A 24,900-nucleotide genomic window follows, 5' to 3' on the forward strand; every position below is an offset into this window, starting at 1 on the left:
TTTTATTACTTCGTTTGTGACAGTTAAGTGAATGCAGCAGTTGTAAAGGGAATGCCATGGTCATTAAGTAAACACCACAGCTATTAAGCAACCCATTGTTCACTATGGGGCATTTTTTGCTGGAAACTAGAAGAAAACGGGTGTTACTGGGAAAAAACCATGTTGATCATGGGATGCTGCAAATGGCTGTAAATGTAGCTGGTTGCCGAACATCCAAAACATAGTCACAGGACTGCAGGGAAGAGGTCATACGGAAGAATCCACGTCGCAAGTCCCTTTTTCAGGATCCACTGTAACTTCCAATGGTTACTAAGTCACCAGTCATAACTCAAGGACTACCTATATAAAATCTACCCTGAAACCTACAGAGCCAATGTTTTGGTTGTGATTGGTTAACCAAATCATGGATGCTTTGTGTCTTGGATGTTTGAACCTCAGTGTCATTCCCAACTACAAATTGCTGTGCAAATGATTTTATCGCTATTTTATAAACAGAATGTTCTCAATACAGGAGAGCAAGATGCCTTAAAGAGGATATTATTTTAACTTCTGAATGTTAAATCTAAGCTAGCCTGATTTGCTTAGCCATTAAATTCACTAAAGCACTGCATGTGACTGAAATACTGAAAATCCACAGCCATTGTGGACTGAATTACACAAACAAACCATCTAAGTATGCAAATTCCTCATGAAATACAAGTTCCCAGGTGATTCGTTGCTATTTCTTCCTTTTTGTTGCTTTTTCCACAAAAACAAAAAGCTTTCAACCTTGGACTCCAGAGAAAATGTTCATTTTTCTTTCGCTTGATCCATGAAAGGTATTTGAGACAATTACTTTCATTTGCAAGTATGAACGTCAGTCACAGTCTCACATCTTCTGCAGCGTACATAGCAACACCAAACAAATTTGCACTCACATCTCTCCACATGCCTGACCACTTGTGTGTTATATCCACGGCCACAGCAGAGGAGGTTACATCCATCCGGTCCGACTGATGTGCGGTTGCATTCCCTCCCTTGTGTCCCAGAGACCCCCAGTTTGCGATCTTCCATACAGTAATTGGGCGATCTGTTGATATAGAGCAGATCTTCTTTCTGGATTGGGATGCTCTGCTGGCTCTTTTCTTTCCTGCATATTTTTCGTCTTAGTCTGTCAGAAATCTGGATACTGTTCTCATACTTTTCTTTTAAAAAACTGCCAACTTTTGTAAAGGATGACATAGTTTTCCAGCAAGTTTTCAGAGCACAAGAACCAGATACGCCGTGACAACGGCAGTCGATGGACATCAGTTTTGCTACTGCCTGAAGAAAAAATTAAAGCAAACCACAATCAGAAAGGATCAACTCTCCTCTTAGGTCGCACACCAAGCATATTCCAAAGCATTTGTGTCTTTTTTTTTTTAATTTAGAAATTACTTTCCCTTATATAACACAAATAATGAATGCAGTTTTCATATGGACCAAAAAAGTCTGTTTTTAAACTAGGCAACAGCTTGCTTCTTCAGCCATGGGATAAGTTATATTGAACAGTGGACAAAGTGGCAGCAGCTTGTGTATTCATCATCGGCTTTAGGACCTTTTGTAAAGCAATATCGAGTATAGCTTCCTGCTCTCATTAAATCACACAAAATCCCATACACAATATAACATCTGTATCTTTCTGCTCTGAAGGAAAAAGTGGCTGTATGTGCCATTTTGATAGCCTTTACTGCTTTACTGTTCCTGGAACCATTCGGATTTCTCTGAAGGACTAGGACAGAGATGGCTAACCTTTTTGCCATCGCGTGCCAAAAGCAGGGGGGAGCATGGGGGGGGTCGAGCGCGCAAGTGCCCACACCCATAATTCAATGCGTCCTGCCCCCCGTGCATGCACGCACGACCCCCCTGTACGACCCTGCTTTTGGCACGTGATGGCACGGTGGGCCTGGTAGGCCCATTTTTTTTGCCCTCCCCAGGCTCCAGAGGCTTTCTAGGAGTCTGGGGAGGGCAAAAACGGCCTTCCCCACTTCCCCGGAGGCCCTCTGGAGGCCAGAAATGACTTCCAGTGGGCCTGAAAGGCCCAAAAGCCAGCTGGCCAGTGCACACATGCGGGTTGGAGCTGAGCTAGGGCAATGCTTGCGTGCCCACAGATATGGCTCCGTGTGCCACCTAGGACCTCAATATTCATTCTGTAGGAAAAATGTATTGGTGATTTGTGCAGAAAACCAGAGATGATATTGAAGGATAAATGAGGTAGAATACAAGCAAAGCCCAAGAAATCTTAAAGAAGACTTTAAAAAAAAAGGGAGGGGGCGGGGGAAGAAAACATAACACGATCCGTCCCTGATTATTTTGGGTATAACGGGGAGGGAAAGAAAAGCAGTTACTCAGCTGTTACTGAGCCTATAACAGTACTTTAAATCAGAGTTCCAATATTTCTTGTGAGAATATTTGACCTACTTCAAAGAACTGACAACTTCCCAGTACTTTCAGACTGCATGTACCCACAAATATATGTGGTTTCCTCAAAGCTTAACTTCCACACAAAAAGTGCATTATCTTCAGTGCAACTCATTCTGAAGAGCACCCTGGTGGAAAAAGCTTCTTTAATGGAAATTCAGTTGTTACTGAATTACAACATTCAGTAGACCCAGCCACCATATTCAATGGTAAGGGAGACTAGGATATGTAATCCAGTAACATCTCAAAGGCTCTCCATTCTCATTTGCCCAGGTGGAGCTAAACATTGAGAGCAAACAGATAAATGTTGCTATGATTGCATGAGCCCCATATTAACACAGGACCTAAATAAAAGAAATGTGTAACTTCCTCTCATCAGTATTCATGGATATGTGGGAGAGAAGAATGGAGTGAAAAAGATTCAAATCCATACCAATCTTCCTGCTTCATTATTATGCAGATTCATGACCATCAATCCATTTCTATCTTTTCTGGAGATGTTTTTTGTTGGACCATCTAAGAACTTTCTGCTCAACCACATTCCATACTGGATATCATCAGAACATCCACCCCAGTGCCAGCCTTCTCTGGCTGAGCCGCTGTTTTGTAACATGGAATCACAGGCGCAGTCAGTCAGGTTCCCTGTGCTGCATAAATGTGTTATTGAGTGCACTAGGCCAGCTGCCATCACAGCATAGATAAATGCTGTTTCTTTGGTACCTACAAAAAAAAAAAAAGGATTTGTTAAAAATATCAGAAGTACAGTATGTTCTGTGATTAATCATTAAGGCAACTAAGAGTTGGACCTTCTGGTTTCACTCAAGAAAATCAGTTCTATCTGAGTCAATCCAATCCAATCCAATCCAATCAATGAACATCTTAATTTGAATCTGAGCCATTAATGGGACTAATATGCTGAAACAGTATAAATGAGAGAGCACGGTAAATCATAACTTTTCCATAAGAAATTTTTGTTCCTATTCCACAATTTTTTCAGAAATGAATATATTTACACGCCTTCAAATTATGAAATTGGATGATCCAAGTTGTCAGATAGTATCACTCCTGGGCTAACGAGAACTGATCTAGCTTGGCCAACATTGATGCAAGAGTTCAGGCTTAAGCCATCCAAAGGACCGCCCAACCACCAGTGCTGCCAAATAAGAACCTACCGCTGCTCAACTCATAGCCAAAGATGGAGAAAGCAGGAGAAGCGGAGATGGATGAAGGATTAGTGGAAAGCGCAGGCACTGTATCCGGAGAGAGTAGACAGTTCCACCGTTCATGTCTGAATTGGCTCTGGCATTCACGGATGCCCAAGCGTGCTCCTTCTCGGATGCTGTGCAGGAGGTAGGGCTTCTTCTTGCACAGGTCCTTTTGGTGACCATTCAGCGGCAGGTTACCACAACCCAATTTCTCTGGGACACCAAAGGAGGCAATACCCAGCCACCTGCAAAAGCATCCTGGGGGTGAGACCCAAATACCACGTATTTCATGTTATGCTAACAGACAGAAAGGATGGCCCATAATGAAACCTCTACAATTAATAACTACCATATCTCCACAGAGTGATGATTGGAAAAAATAATCAGCCGCCATCATCAAAACACATGGGGACAAAGGAGCAAAGATTCATGATGGGCATTCTAAGTGATACTCTCTTTGCCAGAGGTTAATAAGATTAATTATACGCTAAGAATCAGGACTCTGGAAACCGTGTGATATTTCTTCAGTGATTTCAAAAATAATTGAGATGTTTGCATGTCTACAGATCTTGAAATTTTTAAAAAAAGAATAATATCCAGGATACCATGAATTTCAGACTCATGCCTAAATATACATTTCATAAACACTTTTTGCAGGACTCTAAACTTTTCAGTCTTTTCCATGCTTTTAAATGCCCAAACTGGTGACAAAGCAGGCTCTATGCATGCCTATGTACAGGGGGTCCTTGACTTACGGTCACAATTGAGCCCGAAATTTATGTTGCTAAGAAAGACATCTGTTAAATGAGTTTTGCCCCATTTTACAACCCTTCTTGCCACAGTTGTTAAGTGAATCACTGCAGTTATTAAATTAGTAACATTGTTGTTAAGTGAATCTGGCTTCCCCATTGACTTTGCTTTTCAGAAGGTTGCAAAAGGTGATCAAATGACCCTGGGACATTACAACAGTCATAGATATGAGCCACTTGCCAAGCACCTGAATTTTGATTACGTGAACACAGGTATGCTGCAATGGTCATAAATGTAAAAAATGATTATAAGTCACTTTTTTCAGTGCCGTTTTAACTTTGAAAAGTTACTAAATGAATGGTTGTATGTTGAAGACTCCCTGTATATGTGTAATTTCAGGAAAAAGAAAAAATGGTGATCAAAGTGTAAAAAAATGTCAGTTGACACATCTGCTATGCCTTTCAATCATCTTTTAGGCCTCTTGGAGATTACTATTGTTAGACAGAGATATTTATTGTCTTCATTCATATGTTGACTATATTTACAATTAATGCATCCCGTTTTCCCACACTGCCATTTTTTAAGTGCAGTCCTCCACACCCTGCACCAAACTAAATACAGATTTAAGATTCCTTACTCCTATTATACTCAAACTGTTACGTGCCCTGTGGGTTTTATTTTACAAGTGCTGCAAAGATTATCTTTTATTTTTTATTGGAACATTTCTCAACACTCTCTAGGATGCTATATTGAGATACTTTGGAACGGCAACTCTAAAATAAAAGAACTAGCAAGCCAGGGCCGTGCATATAATTGGGAATGGAACTGTTTAACATGAGGCCTGTTAATTCTGCTAGTTATCTGAATGAGCGGTCTTCAGAGAAGAATTCAGTCTACATCTGGGTTGGAAATATCCAGTATTCATATTTGCGTGCTCATAAAGGTCTTTCATAGAAAAAAAAATCCACCTTAAATACAGGATAATTTTTCAAATCAAGTTTACATTCAAAATAATATACTGTATTTTTCGGAGTATTAGACGCAAACGGAGAGTGAAAATCTGGGTGCGTTTTATAATCTGAATGTAGCCCTGCCCAGCCTCTGAAACGGAGGTTTCAGAGGCTGGGAAAAAAAAGCAAGGTGCAGAGCTCACAACCAACGAACCTGTTGCTAAAGTTCACCTCTGAGAACAGCTGATTCTGAGAGGCCAAACCACCCCCAATCAGCTTTTTTATTTTCCCCCCAAAAAACTAAGGTGCGTCTTATACTCTGATGCGTCTTATAGTCTGAAAAATATGGTAGCTTTTCCTACAAAACAATTCAATCTGAAAAAAATGCAAACCTATCAAATGGCAGGAAATGCTATAAAATTATTTATAAGAGTATGGCAATGAATACAGCAGAATAGTGACACATACCATCAGGTTTTCAGGCCCATTTTGACTAAATATTTAGAACTAAAGTAATTTGCTTCCAAATGTAATTCGTTGTGTCTCATATATGTAATAGCAACCAGTATGAAACAGTTTGCCATTGTCTTATCTTCCAAGATGATATTCAACTTCTTAACCCAGTCAAGGCCCAAAGATGGGTAGTTACCCATCCCAATGGGTAGCCATATTTGACTCTGCTTAGCTTTTAAATTCTGATAAAGCAGTGTTTCTCAACCTTGGCAGCTTGAAGATGGGTGGACTTCAACTCCCAGAATTCCCCAGCCAACATTGCTGGGAGTTGAAGTCCATCCATTTTCAGGCTGCCACACTGAGAAACACTATGATAAAGGTTGGCCCAATGCTGCCATTTTCGAGTAATCAGTTTTGAGTAATCAGAGAGTAATTTTTAAACCTATCTTGAACATACTAAAATAGCAACATTCACACTTTGTTTCTAAAGAACATCAGATAGCACAAAGCAACAAGCCATGGTGGAATATCCATCAATACAGTTTTATTTTGTAATCAAAAAGATTAAGGGGCTCAGGATTCTGATTGATTGTGTATGTGTGTGTGTGTTTTAAATAAGGTTGTTATTCTGGTACAATTGTTGGGAACAATGCAGTTTTATTATACTGTACTTTAAAAACACAAACATGCCTTTAAACGGCCTTTGAGCCTTCAGGAAATATAGTAAGGACAGATTTAGCCAATGTTTTGGGTTACTTTCACATAACATTAAATAAATATGTATGTATACATGTATACTCACTCAGATCTCTCTCTCCCTCACCATTTACAGGCTAGACCATCAGATCATAATGTAAATAAGCAGCTGGCCATTTATTTAGTGAAATAAAGTAGGCAATACATTCCCTGTGGTTTTCTTTTGCTCAAGCCGATCTATAACTTCGTAAAAACTCTGTCTTGATAAAAAAAAAAAAAATCTTCATGGCATATCTTTTCTTAACATCCCAAATTAATTACATTAACCCCGACTATAACATAAATAGTGCTAAAGAGGCTCTATTTTTTTTAAAAAAAAAATCAGCTGAAAGATTTCAACTAGCCATGGGTTTCTTCTCCTTTGGAGGGATTCTTGGATAGAACAGAAAATAAAAAGTGACCTATCTTAACATCATTGGGAACTGTCATCATCCCATCACTTGAGCCTTATTAAGGGAAGGACCCTTGAATTGGGATCGATCATTAGGCTCATCAATGATGTTTTCAGTCCAAATTATAGCAGGCGCAGGAGAGGCAGAGAGGAAAATCCCCATTTGCAACACTTCACCTATGAATAACAACGGAATTGCTTAGTCTGTGGGCAGAAATGTACCCTTCTCTTGGTATTACTATATATTACAGACCCGGGAGATTCAAACTCCTCTAGCGAGCCCATTCTACTCACATCCAGTTGGCGTGGGCGCCGCAGCGGCAGACTTCCCATAGCACCGCCGTCCACAGCACGCACAGGCGAGGCAGTCCCAAGGGCGCCCCTTTCTCCATAGCCAACGCATGGAGTTCCTTGGGTAGCCAAAACTCTGCCCCCCCCCCTCCCAGCTCGTTCCGGCGAGGCAGAGATGCGGGCACCGGGATCCGGCTGACTCTGCTGCGCCCTCCTCACTTCGCACGCTTGCTAGGCGGACTCTGGTGCAACGGCTTAAACGCCATGAGGATCCACCAGACCGGGACAAGCCGCGCCAGCGCCTCGCTCGAAGGCGAGAAAAGTTTCGCCCACCGGAGTTTTTTTTTATTTCTTTCAGCTTCGGGGTATTTTTTTTTTTTTTTTTTTTGGGTGCTCCCTGTTCGCTTTTTCATTGGCTAAAGAGAATTCATGAATATGCAACATTGCTCTGATTGGTTGGGGCTGGTTGTGCACGCGGCCATAATAATAAAGTGAAGACCTGTGGATCCGCTCTGCTTTTAGGCTCCCCAGAGGGGCGAAGCCCCATAACTGGACGCCTTAGCTGATTGTCGGAAGCTGTGCAAATAGCACAGCTGGCCTCGGGTGTCGACGCCACGCCTGCCCAACAGGGAATCAGGCTGTGCTATTTGCTTTTATATTCTGCTCACTGCATTGTGAAACAAACGGAATGTATACTTTTTAAAGAAGTAACTAATACACTTGGGAGTCAGTCTAGCCCGGCAAAGGTTCATTGATTGGCAATAAAGTTCCCAGTATCTTTGTCTTGTGGGATATAAACTGGACAGAAAAAAAGGTTAAAAAAAAGCCCTTTTCCTTGTCAACATTCAGGCGTGCGTGCCGTTCAGTTCTTGTGCAACGTTAACTCCCAAGTGTTGGTTGTGACCCTATATTCAATGCTGTCCTTTTCTGAAAGCTTTGCATACCCTTGCCAGGTGTCCACTATTTGAGCGGACAGTCTGCTTTTTTCACATTATGTTCACTATTTTATTTCACAAAATAGTGGACATTTTTTTTATTCAAAAGCTTTATGATGAAATGGTAAGTAATCTAAAGCTGTACAGTCTAAGAGAATAAGGATAGGAGAATCGTGTTTTGTCTTTTTTTTCATAAGTTAGAATGAGACAAAGATCGAATATCCATTGAACTCGATTCTCCGAAAAAATTAATGATGAGATTAAAATAAAAATATATTATGAAATTATGTACAGTTCACATTTTTAAAATGTATTGTAGCTTGTGTCGACTGACCTAAAATGGCGTCGAGTGATGAGAGTGACAGCGGCGAGATTTCGAATTCTTTAAAACGAAAGAGAGGAGTGTGTAAATACACCAAAGACTGGGAAGCTACTTTTGCATGGATTACCAACAACGAAACCGACAGAACAAATACAACGGCCTACTATAAATTGTGTCAGAAATTGTTCACAATTGAATATAATGGTATAAAAGCTGTCACACAGCATGCAAGCACAAAAAAATCATTTAGATAAGGAGAAAATAGCTTCCGGCAACAAGCGAATCAATTCGTTTTTCATTGTTAAAGACTCCTCTTTCAGTGAGAAAGTGACTGTAGCTGAAATGGCTGAAATTTACCATGGGATCAAACACCATATTTCTTTCCTGGCTCAAGATTGCGGTATTAAGTTAATGAAGCAAATTTTTGATGATTCAGAAATCGTAAAAAAGATGTCTTGTGGAAGAACCAAATCATCAGTTATTGTCAATGAGGTTTTGTATCCTTTTTCTATCGAGTTGGTTCTCAATGATCTTAAAACTGGAATTCCATTTTCTCTCTCCACTGATGCATCAAACAAGGGAAATCGCAAAATGTATCCCGTTGTTGCACAATATTTTACTTGTGAAGAAGGACTGTGTGTGAAAATTTTAGACTTTTATGAGGATTCTTTCGAAGATTCTACATCAATAAAAAATCAGCTGTGTCGAGTTCTTAGTGATAACGAATTGGAAATAAATAATGTTTCAGCTTACACAGCAGATAATGCAACGGTCAATTATGGAGTGAACAAATCTGTTTACCAAAAATTATTGCTGGAAAATGACAATATTGTAGCTGCTCATTGCAATAATCACATTTTACACAACAGGGCAAAAAATGCATTAAAGCAGTTATCTTTTGATATCGAAAATGTAGTGCTGAAGGTTTTTGCCAAATTTTCGAATTCTGCGAAGAAACGAGAAGAGTTGAAATCATTTTTTGAGTTTTGCGAGTCAGAATTCCATGAAGTTTTGCACCATGTTCCAACACGTTGGTTAAGTTTGTTTAAAGCAGTCGAAAGACTTCTTTTAAACTGGATACCTCTAAAATCGTATTTTATTTCTCTTGGATCTGATGAGTGCCATAAGGTTATCTGGAACCTTATTTCAGATCAGGAAAATGAACTCACAAAGGACGATGAACCAACAATTTCAGAATTGTATTTATATTTCACGCACTTCTTCATGTCAATAATGCAAGACACCCTACTGAAGCTGGAAAGTAAGAAAATTCTTGCATGTGATCTTCACATTATCATGTGTAAGCTGCGTGATTCTTTGCAAAAAAAATACGATGAGCAGTTTTTTGGAATGAAAGTTTTATTTGCCTTACGTAAAAAACATTTGCCTGAGAATGCCGTGCAAAAGTTCAAGAAAGAAGCCATCAACGTGTATCAAAGAGCCATTGCGTACCTAGAAAAGTGGTATAATTTCACTGATTCAGTATATGAGATGCTAAGTTGTTTCAATCTAATTGATCGCAATAATCCTCCAACTTTAGAAGAAATGACGAACATCTGGTTATTATCACCATGGTGAGAAGAACTTCCATCCAACACTCTCTTCGATGAAATTTCTGCCTTAGAAGAAGTTTATGTTCATCTGCAGGGCGATTTATCCCTTGATAAGTGGACGTACTTTTTCAAGAAAGAGCCAGCTCCGAGTTTACTGAAACTGTTCCAGTATTGTGCATCAATTCCGGTATCAAATGCAAACGTTGAATGAATTTTCAGCATCATGGGAAATTTGTGGACTGACGAACGTAACCGACTGCTTGTACCATCAGTTCGAAGTGAACTTTGTATATTTTTTAATATTTCTCAATGTTGTACTGAAATTAAAGAATTATTCCTTAAACACAAAGAATTGATCAAAGCTGCGCAGTCAAATAAAAAATACACACGACAGCAAATGTAAAATGTACTTTAATATTTGTATGTACATGTAAAATGTAATTTAATATTTTACATATTATTATAATATATTTGATGTTTTGAATTTTAAGTAGTTTTGAAGTTATTATTTTAATACGTGTTAAAATGTTTGTAAGAAAATATATAATTTAATTGTAATTTTTTTTTTTTTTTACTACTTAAACCCCCCCCCTGCTTGTCCGCTATTTTTTGGAAGCAGACCTGGCAACCCTAGCTTTGCAGTCTGAAAAATTATCTTGATTGGCGCCTGAGGATGCCTCCGAAAACAGCATCAGTTCTTCATAAAGGTTTCTGACTTAATGCTGCAATTCATAAAAATGAAACTGATTCCGAATGGGCAGTGCTGGACGCAGGCTTGCACATTGGAAAACTGCAATAAATGGTGATGTTTCAGAAGGACACCTCAAAATCTATATGACAGCAAAACCACTACAATACATTTCAGAAGAGAACATTTTGGGGATGGAATTGGAGGAGAATATGAAATGAGCGGTGTGATGGCCTAGTGGTGAAGACATTCGGAAGGTTGAGAGTTCAATCCTCTCTCCTAGGATGCAAAGAAAAAAAATATCTGCTATGCATTTCTTGTGTCAGGAAGGGCCTGTAAACTTTCAGTGATTACAGGCTCCTAAAAGGGAAGGACTTTTTTTAGTTGTAAGGAAATATGTAGGATATGGGAGAATGACATTCTCTAATTCCAGACACTCAGTATAATACTCATTTCTCCTGATTTCATGTTTTTGTATCATATTTTTGCTTCCATTTAAGTAATAGTGGCATCATTAATGAGGTATAGACAGTAATTTGTACTACAAACCTGTATAAATGAGAATAAAGCATAGGCTGTAACAAAAAAGCAGCTGGTAATGAGATTACTGTACTGCAATATAGTTAGGGCTATTATTATTTTTTATTCATTAAACATGAAACTCAGTAAACCGAATATTTTAAAATGTATCACAAATACCATTGACTGGTGCTAATGGTTGATACGGGTTGCTGCCAGCGTCCTAGGTATCAACCAAGTATCTTCTTAAAATATACGATGTGCCGAGTAGTGCAGTTTTTTGCAGTTCTGCTGGTGTTATTGCAGGAAGCTGCAATTTCTTGATGTATTTTATAAAATTCTTGGACATGGTACCAAGTGCCCCAATGACAATGGGTATCACTGTTACATGTTTCATCCAGAATCGCGTAGTTTCAATGGCCAGGTCGTGATATTTCGTGATTTTTTCCAGTTCTTTTTCTTTGATTCTGGCGTCTCCTGGTACAGCAATATCAATAAATTGTACATTTTGGCCATCAACAACTGTGATATCTGATGTGTTGTGTTCCAAATGACAATCTTTCTGTATTCAAAAGTCTGTACTCAATAATAATAATAATAATAATAATAATAATAATAATAATAATAATAATAATTCATCACACAGTCAGCCAGATGTTCAAACTGGATTTGGCATTTTTGTCTATCTATCGAATCCTTACCAAGATGTGAGATAGGCAAATCTGGATGTTTGACAGATATTGTCGCAGGATGGAAGCTGCTGTTGTTGTTTTTACTATTATTATCTCTTTTATTCATTAAACATGAAACTCAGTCAACTAAACATTTAAAAATGTATCACAAATATCATTGACTGGCGCTGATGGTTGATACGGGTTGCTGCCAGCATCTTAGGTTGTTGTTGATTTGAATATTTTTTTTTTTTAAAAATTTGATTTATATGCCGCCCTTCTCCGAAGACTCAGGGCGGCTTACAATGTGCTCAGCAATAGCCTTCATCCTTTTGTATATTTATACAAAGTCAGCTTATTGCCCCCACAAACTGGGTCCTCATTTCACCTACCTTAGAAAGGATGGAAGGCTGAGTCAACCTTGAGCCTTGGCGAGATTCGAACCCTGCAGTAATTGCAGGCAGCTGGTCTTAAGCAGCTTAATAACAGGGTGCCTTAAACCCTTGTACTACCAAGGCTCTTATATTCTGTTCTGTTCTGTTCATTATGCTTTCCTTCCCTGTCAGCATGTTTCTGGAGAGGAGAGGGAGAAGGAGGTAGAATGTTGTTAAAGAAAGAAAACACATTCTATATCTGTGTTCTATCTATGGTAAAGCATGAAGGATGAAAGATTACAGTTTCTTTTAGTTATAAGAATCTGAATTTCTGAGAACATTTAAAATGTTTCCCTTAATGTCTTTGGAGGAAGGCAATATTGAAGTATAAGTGGAGATTTTTTAAAAATGCAGATCCAAATACAAGAGCTTGTATGTCATGTCATGGCGTGTCATGTCATTCCATGTGCTTTCCAGTTATTTAAACTATATGCTTTCTGGTGGGGAATGAGGAAACAGAACATAAATCCAGGTCTGCCAATAACTGCGGAACAGTTGATCTACTGTACACAATTCTTTGTTTTGAAAAGGTTATGAAAACAAAGCCCAGAGCGAAAGAATTTTGCACATAAATATGGAGTTTTATCCAGCTATGATAGGTTGAGTCTATCAATGCATGTTCTGTAATTACAGCAGGATGTTACAGTACAATTATTTTTATGCCCTAAAAATGTTTTCAAGATGGTGAAGATGATGAGCACAGGATGAGCAATTTGTAGCAACTTCACAACTGTGGACTTCAACTCCCAACATGGCTGGTTCAGAATTCTGGTAGGTGAAGTCCACAGGTCATAAAATTGCTATTATTGCCTACCCCACATCCCCACCCCATCTATGAGAATAAAACAGGATGTCACTCTTTCTTTTTTATTGAAAAATAAATCAACCAAATCAATACCTAATGATTTTTTTAAAAAAAAATGTGGTTTGAGAGTTAAAGGCACACATGGTTAAAGTGAATCATTTATGCTATTAGGCTGCTGATGTTTAAAATAGAACAAAGATGTGTAAGGAAAGTCCACCCTTCTGGAATTAGATGGTACATATATTACTGAACTCTACATTTATGCTTTTTTCTTTATTTTTATTTTAAATAGCAATTCTGTTCATTTGGTAACATATAACAAAAACACCAAAAGGCTAATGATTGATATTGTATGATGATTTATATTGAATTTGGAAATGCCACAAAAGAAAATAATTAAAATTCAGTACAATGTTATAGTTCAGTTAGAGCTATTATAGAGGAATTAGTTACAGATATTAATTCTCAATCTATTTACATCCACTTCCATGCTGATTAAATCTGAAAACTATGAATTGCTCTCCTATCCCAATCTCTTACATCTAATTTTTACATTATCCAATTGTACTCTTTGCCATGTAACTGCAACCCAGTCAGAGTCAGAATATTAGTTATTATTTGCCAATATTAGGTATTATTTATCAATATTATTTGCCATGTTGCTATCCTGATATAGTACTTTGTTTTGAAAAGGTTATGAAAACAAAGCCCAGAGCGAAAGAATTTTGCACATAAATATGGAGTTTTGCACATAAATATGGCTCTTTATCACTTTTTTTTTCCAGCCATTATGCTTTTTTCCCTAATGCTCCAAATGCAATGTGAAAACCAGCCACATGGACGTGCTAATTGGAATGTTTCAGCAAAGTATTAAAAATTGATTTTGAAACATGCTTTCGTTTGAACTTTAGGAAGTTTGGGGAGATGGTATGCCACACAGAAAGGTTTCAGTGAACTGAATGTAGCAGAAAGATAGCTTGATTAAGAAAGTATATCTTGAGGGTACATAAGTCTCAAGACCCATTCCTTTGATGGGTTAAAGGAACACTAAGAAAGTAAAATGCAAACTATTTGCATAGTTCATGCTCAAAATATACTATATCTCCAAGTACATTAGCATACAGTAGCTTGGTCTGCTCCAAATGGCAGATACAGATACTGCTTATTTTTATTTACTGTGTTTATTCAATCTCATGTTAAAATGATCTCTGTGTTAAATATGAATAAGAGATATTTGTTTACACACAAACACACACAATTTCTCCACTCCTACTTTTTTTTTTTTTTTGAAAAAAAATTGCAATAACAAATGAAGGGAATGTTCTCATCACCATGAAGGAAAACTTCTGTTGCATTCTTCCGTGTAGTCAGGTAAGTAAACAGGTGAAGTCTAAAGTCATTTCTCAGCATGCAGGTGGGAAAAAAACTATACTGTGTTTATACTTGTGGGTAAGAAAACCATTCTTTAGGATTTTGTTTCAGGTAATACCAATGATCTTTGCAAAAGTAAAAATTTGACTTGCAGTCCGGCACTCAGAAATAAGCCCAGCAGAGTTCACTGGGGATTAGTCCCAGATAAATATATGTAAGAATTAAGAGTTGTTTGTATACTGCACTTCACTTAAAAACATATTCAAGCAGTATTCACAGTAGAGGTAGTCCTCAATTTATGTCAATGGAGCCCAAAATTTATGTTGCTAAGTGAAACATTTATTAAGTGATTTCCCCCCCCCCATTTTACAACCTTTCTTGCCACAGTTGTTAAGTGAATCATTGCAGTTGTTAAGTTGGTAACCTGGTTGTTAAATGAAACTGGCTTCCCCTTTGACTTGCTTGTCAGAGGTTTGCAAAAGGGGATCACATGCAATGATCATAAGTTACTTTTTCCAGTGCTGTTGTAATTTTGAATAGACTCTAAATGAACTGTTGTAAATCAAGGACCACCTGTATAATCTAAAACAGTCTTCCTAAATTGCTGAGCGACAGGGACCATAGTCTTCTTCTCCTAATATTCTGAAGTAAATTTTTTAGTCTATATCAGTGACGGATAACCTTTTCGGAACCGAGTGCTGAAACTGGAGTGTGTGCTCATGATGGAGCACTAGAACCCGGAACAGAGCAGCTGGCCAGTGTGCATGCATGCAGCAGCCAGCTTCTCTCTTCCAGGTTCTGGTGTGTGCATGCGCGCTGGCCAGCTTGTCTTCATGCATGTGCACGCCGGAATCCAGAAGAGAGCAGCTACTCGGTACACATGTGCACTGGACCAGCTGGCCAGCGCATGTGCGTGATGGAACCTGGAAGAGCAGCTGGTGACGGCACGCATGCACACAGAGAGGGCTCTACGTGCCACCTCTGGCACATGTGCCATAAGTTCACCAACATGGGTCTATACTATGTTTCTAAAATTTGGCATCTTTAAGAGATGTGCACTTCAACATCCAGATTTCCCCAGCTTAACATTACATGAAACTGCTAGGTGAAGTCATCTGATAGCATGAAAGGAGCTATCATCAGTATGTGGGTGATATTCAGTTTTTCAACAGTCCTGAGCTGATCAAGAGATGTTATGGAGGTTCTGTCTTAGTGTCTGGGGTATGTGAGGGTTTGGAATGGGAGAAACAGATTTCATTGCAGCCTCAGCAAGACTGAGTGGCTCTGGTTTTTAGGGACCATCCACCTCTTCTTCTGGATGGGATAACACTATGTCAAATGGAACCTGGGTGAAATTTGGGGGTCCTCCTTTTTTCATACTGTCACAGATTTATTCCATGAAATATGCATTTAATTTTTGCTTAGCCAATGTGCGAAACAGCATGGTGCTTTATAAATCGCAAAGTATGGCTTTGACATATTTGAACTTTTGATTTGTTAATTAAATACAGTATGATTAAAACAAAACCATAGTGAAGTATTTGAACCCATAGTATGAATGTTGTGTACTATTTTTTTCATCTCATACACATTATATTGGCTTTTCCAATGGATTATGGCAAATTGAACAGATTATGTTGATGATTATGCCTCTTTGTCATATGAAGTATTTCATAAGTAACAAAATTGTGATTAGATATTTGAAAATAATTTCCCTATGTTGTTTTTATTTTTTAAAGTTTTATATGAGAACAAGAAATTATTGTTACAGAATTATACTATTAATAATCTTTAGATTTAATACTCAAAGACCATCTGGTCTTTGAATAAATATCTATATCAAAGCTAAAGTAAACCATTAAATTAATAACAATTGTCAAATTGTTTGTATATATGTTTGTATATATGCTAACATTTGTCAAATTTATTTTATTTTTAATGATATTCTAATGTTTTCAGTGGCATATTATGACACCCTGGAGGTGGGGGTAGGCAAAGTAGTGATACCAGAGGCCAAATAACTCTGGATAACTTTTGAGCAATAGATAGACAATCTGATGAAGAACAATACAACATGGTTGAAGATGACTATTATTAGTCAAAAATCTTGAGTTGCCCTTTACAGATGTCTTAAGTGAATTCTAATCAGTGAATGAGTCTGAGTGGAGACTCTGGTGCCATCTGAAAATATCCTGATACATGAATATAAAATATGAAGACATTGCTGTGCATTATTCCCAAAAAGATCCAATATAATCAGTGTGGTCATATTGTTTCACAGGATGTTTAGGACACATCTCTTCATCAAGATGCTCTGCATGCTAAAGAAAACAGACAACACAATATACAAGAGAAAACAGGCAGTCCTCAACTTACAACAGTTCATTTGGTAACCGTTCGAAGTTACAACAACAATGAAAAAAGTGACTTTTCACACTTATGACCATTGTAGCATCCCCCTTGTCACATGATCAAAATTCAGATGTTTGGCAACTGACTCATATTTATGATAGTTGCAGTGTCCTGGGGTCATGTAATCACCTTTTGTGACTTTCTGACAAGCAAAGCCAATGAGGAAACCAGATTCTCTTAACAACCATGTGACTAACTTAGAAACTGCAATGATTCGTGTAACAAATGTGGCAAGAAAAGTCATCAAAAGGGGCAAAACTCACTTAACAAAAGTCTCACTTAGCAACAGAAATTTTGGGCTCAATTGCAGTTGTAAATCGAGGACTACCTGTATGATGTTTTCATTAATCTGTTGTCACATGCCAATTAAAAAGATACTCATACTGAGGAAATATATCATACAATGTATCAATATTTATTTTATACATATTTACTATTGCCTAATTACAATTTAGGTATCACTGATAAACATCTATGGTCCGTATTCATATTAGGTTGATTTGCATGTTACAGTGATAAATTGACATAAAATATGCCTAAATAAAGCACTGAAATGATGCTTTCAAAATAGCGACATCTGAGAAACATGAAACAGTGAAGTACAGCATAGGATAACCATATAATAATGAACCTTCAGAATTCACATTGCACATTTGCCAGCATGAAATCTATTACACAACCAGAATTCGTTATAGTTTGTTTTTTTTAAAAGACTTTCTGTATGACTTCAACTTTAACATTATTTTCAGTATAAATATATTTATACAGGCAATCTTCTTTAAATATTTGCTTCTGTTGGAAGGTAATCAAGCTCTCTGAAATCTGGATCACCTCTCAATGTGTGTGTGTTTTTTAAAATCAGAATTTGTATCCATAGGAATATTTAAGTTATAAGTAAATATAATTATTTTAAGACTCTTCAGTAAGTCAGGTTTACCTTTATTTCAGGTTTACCTTTGGCACTAATACAAGTTACTTCAAGTTTAGACTAGGTATGTAATTTTTCGTTTGAGATACATGCATAATCATTTCTGTAAGGTTATGAAAAATATATTCAGAGAGAAATTTTGAGGACACTGCACCCTAGTATCAGTGAAATGAACAAAGGCAAAATATGTGTCCAAATGCAGAGACCGGTGGTGTCTGCAGGATATAATAGAAAAGTCAAGAGAGCATCCATAATGGTGAAATGAAAGCTCTTTCCATTTTTTTAAATGTGTGTCCTATTGTCATGGCTACCATTTTGACCTCTTTTACCATACCTTGCAGATAACACTTGCAAGGTCACTGCAAGAAAATGAAATTGTTTTGTTGTTGCTGTTGCTATGATTCTGTTGGCAATACACACCGAACAAGGTAAACTGGGCTGCCAGGCACATATAGAATCTCACTGAGCTGAGCAAATAGTATCAAGGTTTCTGTAACCTCCCTTAGCCTTCGGGCGTGATTTCTGGCAGAGCAAAAGAAAATACAGTGTATATACATCATATGGCTAAAAAATGTAAGTCAAAAATATCACTACCAATTCAAATCCTGCAACTACAATCTCATGACAAGGTTTTAAGGAAACCAGTCTGTTTCATACTTTTTTCTTCTTCTGTTCAGTCATGTCTGATTCTTGGAGACTGCCTGGAGTGGACAATCCTAGCAGTTTTCTTGGCAAGGTTTCCCAGAAGTTTTTGCCATTGTCTACTACTTCCTAGCATTGAGATAAAATTTCTGACCCAAGCTGGCTTTATGCCTAAGGTGGAACTAGAACTTATGGTCTCCTGGTTTCTAGCCTGATGCCTTGGCCGAGCAGGTACAAAGATACAGAGGGAAATGATTGAAGTCTGAGAAATGGGCTCCTTGTCAGTCAACTGGAGTGCTGATTTACCACCAGCTTATCAGGTACTTTGGAGCTGAGGACTTGGCAGCACAAGGAAACAACAACCAACAACTTAATAGCCGGCCATCAATACCCCAATCAACCAATAAAAAGCCTCACCCAATCAGGCACCACATAAATACTAAGCATAGAATACCCCAAAGGACACATTCCTGTAGAGCAGGGGTGTCAAATTCGATTTCATTAAGAGATGCATCAGGGTTGTGTTCGACCTTGGGGGGCTGGGGTGGGCATAGCCAGGGTGAGCATGGCCAGCTTGACATCACTCATGTTTGGGGCGCCTGTGGTAGCCTGAGTGCTCTGCCAGCGAAAACAGGCGCCCGAGCTCCGTTTTCAGCTGCGATGGTCTCCTGCAACCCTCTGCCAGCAAAAAAGGAACTTGGGAGGGCCACAGGCAGCTCTTCTGTTTTCACTGGCAGAGGCACTGCAGGCCAGTCCTTCTCTGTTTCCAGGGTGACCCCGCAGGCCAGATCTAAGCACCCTACAGGCTGGATCCGGCCCCTGGCCTTGAGTTTGACACCCTGCTGTAGAGAGAAGTTCCCTGAGGATGGGCTCCAGCACGAGTCCGAAAGCTCGAGAGACTAAACCTCTGCTCCCAGTGATTTACCCAGATTGGATCCTGCACCATTGTAGGACCATTAGGACATGTATATTTGCCTTGATTCATGATACCATTAATCATTACCCCAAACTGGGTCTTTTTTTATATTACCTTGATCCAAGTTACAAGCTGAAGTTTCTTTCCCCATTCTTAAATGGTTTTGCTAAACAGTACAATAATTTCGTTTAGAAGTTCTCAAGTCAATTCCACTACTGGAGGAGGAAGAAGGAAAATGTAATGTTATAAAATAAAGGTATTTATATGGGCAATTTTCTTTAAAGTTTTGCTTCTGTTTACAGACAAACATTCTGAAATCTGCATCAACTTAATAACAGAGAACAAAGAAGAAGGAATAAAACTTCTTCATGGAGCCACATGGTACTTGTGTAACCTTAATCAGTGCAATAGAGCTACAAGTGGAAATTACCTAGCATTTTGAATATAAGTCAGGTTAATTTGAACAAGATCAACCCAAAATACTCACTACTAGATCCAGCTAAAATTATCCTGCTTTGGACACATTATTTCAAGAGATCTAACGAAGGTTGTAATGCTGGGAAGGATGGAAGGAAAGAGAAGAGAATAACTAGCAACAAGGTGGAAGCGTTCAGTTACAGTGATGCATAGACTATTGGAAGAACTAAAAGACCAAGTTATGAACAGTTTGTCATGGAAAAAGATTTAACTGTGTGGTCACTAGGAGTTGAAATTGACTTGATGGCTCATAATCAGTTTGGACAAAAATCTCTTGTGAGATTTTTATTATTATTACTTTGCAGTCTTAGAATTGATGCCATCATTTCTTCAATGCAAATGCTAAAAGTACATTTTCTTCTATTGCTTTTTTCATTTATAATCATAAAATCTTTAAACATGGAATGAGTGCAATGCAGTATATCCTATCATACAATATTGCATAAATGTAGCTTACATCTGACTTAACGTTGGGCACTATTTCAAGTAACTTTTTCTTTTTGCTTTTGCCACTTGTGCTTCTGTTTCTCCCTCTGAAACCACAAATCTATGAAGATCCATCTTGATTTTCTATGGCTTTGATGAAATGCCCACATGTCTTGAATTATGCTAATCTGTTCCGCCTTTCAGAGAAATGTGTACTAAATCTGAGAGGATCAGTGGGCCACTCCATGGGAAAATGGGGAGTCTTTGAGCTCTACATGCCTAACATTCGAAATTACACGCTGACATCCTTTCTGTTGTTCCCACAGATCCTGCTGAGGAGTATTTCAGAATAAACTTGATTGATTGGGCCTCTCACATGATAAGGAGATTGAGACTTGGATGCATAAGCTTGCAGTTTTACAAGGTTGCTTTGGTTGTTGAAATATTTGCCCAGAACATAGGGTCTTGCGAATGTTGTTGCTATAGGAAAGCTTTTTTCAGATGCCTTTGATTTCACCACCTGAAAGAGATGGAAGCAATGGTTTACAAATTACCGGTATTTATGCTAATGTTTCAAGTTCATGCAACAAATTCTCAGTTCAAGTGGTATATGCATAACAATACAGTTACTAACAATTACTGTTGTTTTATTCTGCAAACATTTAAATGTCTTACAATGCAATATTCAAAAGTGGTAAAGTTAGTTCTTATCCCTTTCTTCTTTGCAGCTTAGTTCTGTTTACCCAACAGTGTAAATACATGTAATTAGTGGTGGGATTCAAGTAATTTAACAACTGGTTCTCTGCCCTAATGATTTCTTCCAACAACCAGTTTGCCAAACTGCTCAGAAAGTTAACAACTGGTTCTCCCGAAGTGGTGCGAACTGGCTGAATCCCACCACTGCATGTAATCCAATCACTGTTTGAAGTTCTGATGGACCTACCTGGGGGCTATTTATAACCCAGATTTGCAGTTATGATGGTTGCCCCCAGTCATGTGATGCTACTTCATGCATTTGGCAACTGGGCTGCATTTATAACTGCATTTTATGACAGTTTTGTTGAGAATTGGCATTTACTTGTGATTTTTGACAAAAACAGCTTCATAATAAACCGATGGTTCATTTAATGATTATAGTGTTCATTTAATGACCACCATAAAAAGGTAGCAAAATTGGGTTAATTGCATTACGACCATCAGGACTTATAATGTGATGGGCAGGCTCGATTAGGGTCATAAATTGAGGATTACCTATGGGTACATAAGCATAGAAATCAATATTAGCCCAAATAATGATATTTCCTGCCATGCTTGTATGGTGGAATACTCAAGAGTGCAACATGAAAAGCAAAAATATATGCTTTTCCAGAACTAACTCTATGGATAAACTTTAGGGCTTTGTTGCTTTTGACAGTGGATACAATGGCAATGGATGGGCCAAATACAGTTTTTCTGGGTGAGTGTAGATGATTTATTTAAAGTCATGTAAATAATGTTCTTGAGAAATCACACATTTTCTTAGCAATTTAGAAACCTGAACTGTTGTGCATGGATTGAAAATATATGGTACAGTGGCATCATGTAAGACACAAGGAATTTTTTTCCCCTTTACACATAAACATAGCCACTTTTGTGTGTTGTTATGTTTATTTAGCCAGCTCTAGAATTTGCAGCATTATATACAAAATCATTCTGGCTTTTAATCTCTATTCCTGTTTGTAACAATTAGGATAAAGAGGATGGGATGAATTTCCTAGCCTACCTACTTGGAGAGGTGGGCAGGCAGCTGCATACAGTCCACAGTCTCTCCAAAATTATTGAAAAATATGTCATCAGACCATGCCCAAGTGTTGTCTGCAAGGGACACCCCCTTTTTAAAAAATATTTCTAGCAGTATCAACTGAAATATGACTAGTCACTGACAAGATACACTACTAAACTATCTCCAGATGTTATTGTTTATAGTCTCTGGTAAAATGACAAAAGTAAAAGTAAAAATGTGGCAAAAGTCCTCAGATAGGGAACTTTAGCGCATAAACAAAGGCCTGGAAAATTGCTACACAATTACCTCCCAGGGCCAGGGGTCCATCTGCTATCAGTTCACCCTGGTTTGAGCCTACTGTCTCCAAACCTAAAGAACCTGTGGGACACTGTTTGGCCACTGTTGCTAACTTGAAGAGAAAAAGATCAAACTAAACATCTTTTGTGCAACAAACCAGTTTTAATGAACACTTAATTCATCATTATAGAGTATTCTGTATTATGAAAGATTTAATTTGCCATGTTCCCCTAAATCCATTTACTGCTCCTATCCTTCCTTTTAGACACTTTTAATATTATTTTAATTTTTAGTTTTTTTATCTTTTAGCTTTGTATATATAATTTTATTCTGTTATATTTTTATTCTTTTTAATTCCTTGGACCCCTCCCTCTCTATGTTGGTCTTTGATTGTAATAAAGGTTGAACTTAATTTGAAAGCAATGTTCCAATATTTGAGGGGCTGCCACAAAGAAGGGGGGAGGTCAACCTATTTTCCAAAGCACCAGAAGGCAAAACAAGAAACAATGAATGGAAACTAATCAAGGAGAGAAGCAACCTGGAATTAAGGAGAAACTTCCTAACAGTGAGAACAATTAACCAGTGGAACATCTTGCCTTAGGAAGTCATGGATTCCCTATCGCTGGAGGTTTTTAAGAAGAAATTAGACAGCCATTTGTCTGGAATGGTATAGGGTCTCCTGCTTGAACAGGGGGTTGGTCTAGAAGACCTCCAAGGTCCCTTCCAATTCTGTTATTCTGAAGGAACAAAAGATGACTAGTTGCTTCCCCTTTGCCTTCTCCTCTCCCTCCTCCTCCAGCAGAAGGTATCTAGATTAGCTAGACTTTCAATGCTGCGTTCACATCAACACAGAATAAGCTCTTTTTCTTCCTTCTCAATTCATTCTACATCACTGTGCATGTTTACTAAGAATCATCTGCACCATGTTCAATTATATTTATGCATAATTGGTCTAACTGTAAAATGCTTATTGTGGATTGCCAAAATATAGCTTTATATATTTCACATGTTTTCATTAATGTAGGACAAAATTTAAAGTGTATAAAATACCCAGGCTGAAGCACTAACCCCAAATTCTTACCTCATGAAAATGACAACCACATTTCCCTTGCAAAAATTCCTTGTACCGTCCCATTGTAATAATGAAAGTATCAACGACCTCATAGCCATAGTGTTTTGCAGTGTTTAGAATAGCAAGATTTTCTTTCCACAAATTCTGTATTTCTGACTGCAATTTAAATCAAGACACCTCACATCAACATTTTTTGTTTATTTCTAGTTTCTGTTTGAATAGAAGAATGGCAAATAAATGATTTGAATGGAAATTTGAGAAGAACTCAACTTTTTTATTGAGTATAAACAAGAGTGCCTGCGATAAAACAACTCACAAATTGATCTTCTTAGAATGAACATAATACAACATACAGAGAAAGAGAGGAAGAGAAATAAAAAGAGAAAAGGAAGGAGAAATTATTTCAGAAATAAAATGTGTTTTAGGTACCACTAATCTTATAGGAAGGGATGTGGTGGTTCAATGGCTAAGACACTGAGCTTGTTGATCAAAAGGTCAGCAGTCAGCAGTTTGAATCCTGTAATGGAGTGAATTCCCATTCCTTGTCTCAGCTTCTGCCAACCTAGCAGTTTGAAAGCACGTAAAAAATGCAAGTAGAAAAAATAGGGACCACTTTGGTGGGAAGGTAACAGCGCTTTGTGCGCCTTTGGTGTTTAGTCATGCCGGCCACATGACCACGGAGGCATCTTAGGACAGTGCTGGCTCTTCGGCTTTGAAACAGAGATGAGCACAGCCCCCCTAGAGCCAGAAACGACTAGCACGCATGTGCAGAGGAACCTTTACCTTACCTTTTAATCTTACAGGTATTGATAAATGAGATGACACAAACTATTAGTGGTCTAATTTGGTAATATTGTATATAATTAGTGATGCATTCCTTCAAATTCATTATGGGGCTGAAATTCAATTTTACATTAGATTATTTTTATTTTATTCAAAGTTTCCTAGCTACTATGAAAAAAAAAATCTTTATAAGGTAATATAGGCAAATGAGGATCAAATAATGGATGGGTGACAGACAGTAAATCAGAATGATATCTTACTTTAATAATTTAATTATAGGACAACAAATTGACATTTCTTTCAAATTATATTGAAAAAGCTTTTTACTGAAAAAAACACAGCTCGTTTTTGATATGCAGAACAAATTACTATGTTCAGAATTCTTCAATTAGAAGTACATTTCATTTCTTCAGTTGGCACAACTTCCATTAAAAAAGCAAAGACACATGTCTGAAGTTTGCTTATCCTTCACAGAATGGGCATGAGGAAGCATGAGGAAGGAAGGAAGGAAGGAAGGAAGGAAGGAAGGAAGGAAGGAAGGAAGGAAGGAAGGAAGGAAGGAAGGAAGGAAGGAAGGAAGGAATTCAGACTATAATTTTTTATAATAACATGCATGCTTGTTGCCAGATGGCATAGCCACTGAGGGAAGAAA

The 24,900-nt window shown here is 37.9% G+C and overlaps 2 protein-coding genes across 2 annotated transcripts in view; both read right to left on the reverse strand.

The window, feature by feature from the left end:
• Window positions 1-837: 837 nt before the first annotated feature.
• Window positions 838-7,336, reverse strand: WNT16 (Wnt family member 16). Its single transcript, XM_070947199.1, has 4 exons — window positions 7,239-7,336; window positions 3,612-3,889; window positions 2,873-3,159; window positions 838-1,302 (listed from the first exon to the last, which is right to left on the reverse strand). Exons 1-4 carry the CDS (start codon window positions 7,334-7,336, stop codon window positions 838-840), a joined length of 1,128 nt encoding a protein of 375 aa, XP_070803300.1.
• Window positions 7,337-20,383: 13,047 nt separating this feature from the next.
• The window catches only part of CPED1 (cadherin like and PC-esterase domain containing 1), a 91,111-nt gene continuing 86,594 nt past the window's right edge, over window positions 20,384-24,900 (reverse strand). The window contains exons 22-23 of the mRNA XM_070947354.1: window positions 23,475-23,621; window positions 20,384-20,854 (exon numbers count right to left, since the gene is read on the reverse strand). Of these exons, the coding sequence (XP_070803455.1) occupies window positions 20,627-20,854; window positions 23,475-23,621 (375 nt within the window). The 3' untranslated portion in view covers window positions 20,384-20,626. The remainder of the gene's footprint in view (window positions 20,855-23,474; window positions 23,622-24,900) is intronic.

Source organism: Pituophis catenifer, unplaced genomic scaffold (assembly GCF_029215685.1).
Source record: "Pituophis catenifer annectens isolate HBS135680 unplaced genomic scaffold, rPitCat1.0.hap2 SCAF_7, whole genome shotgun sequence".
NCBI classification, from domain to species: Eukaryota; Metazoa; Chordata; class Lepidosauria; order Squamata; family Colubridae; genus Pituophis; species Pituophis catenifer.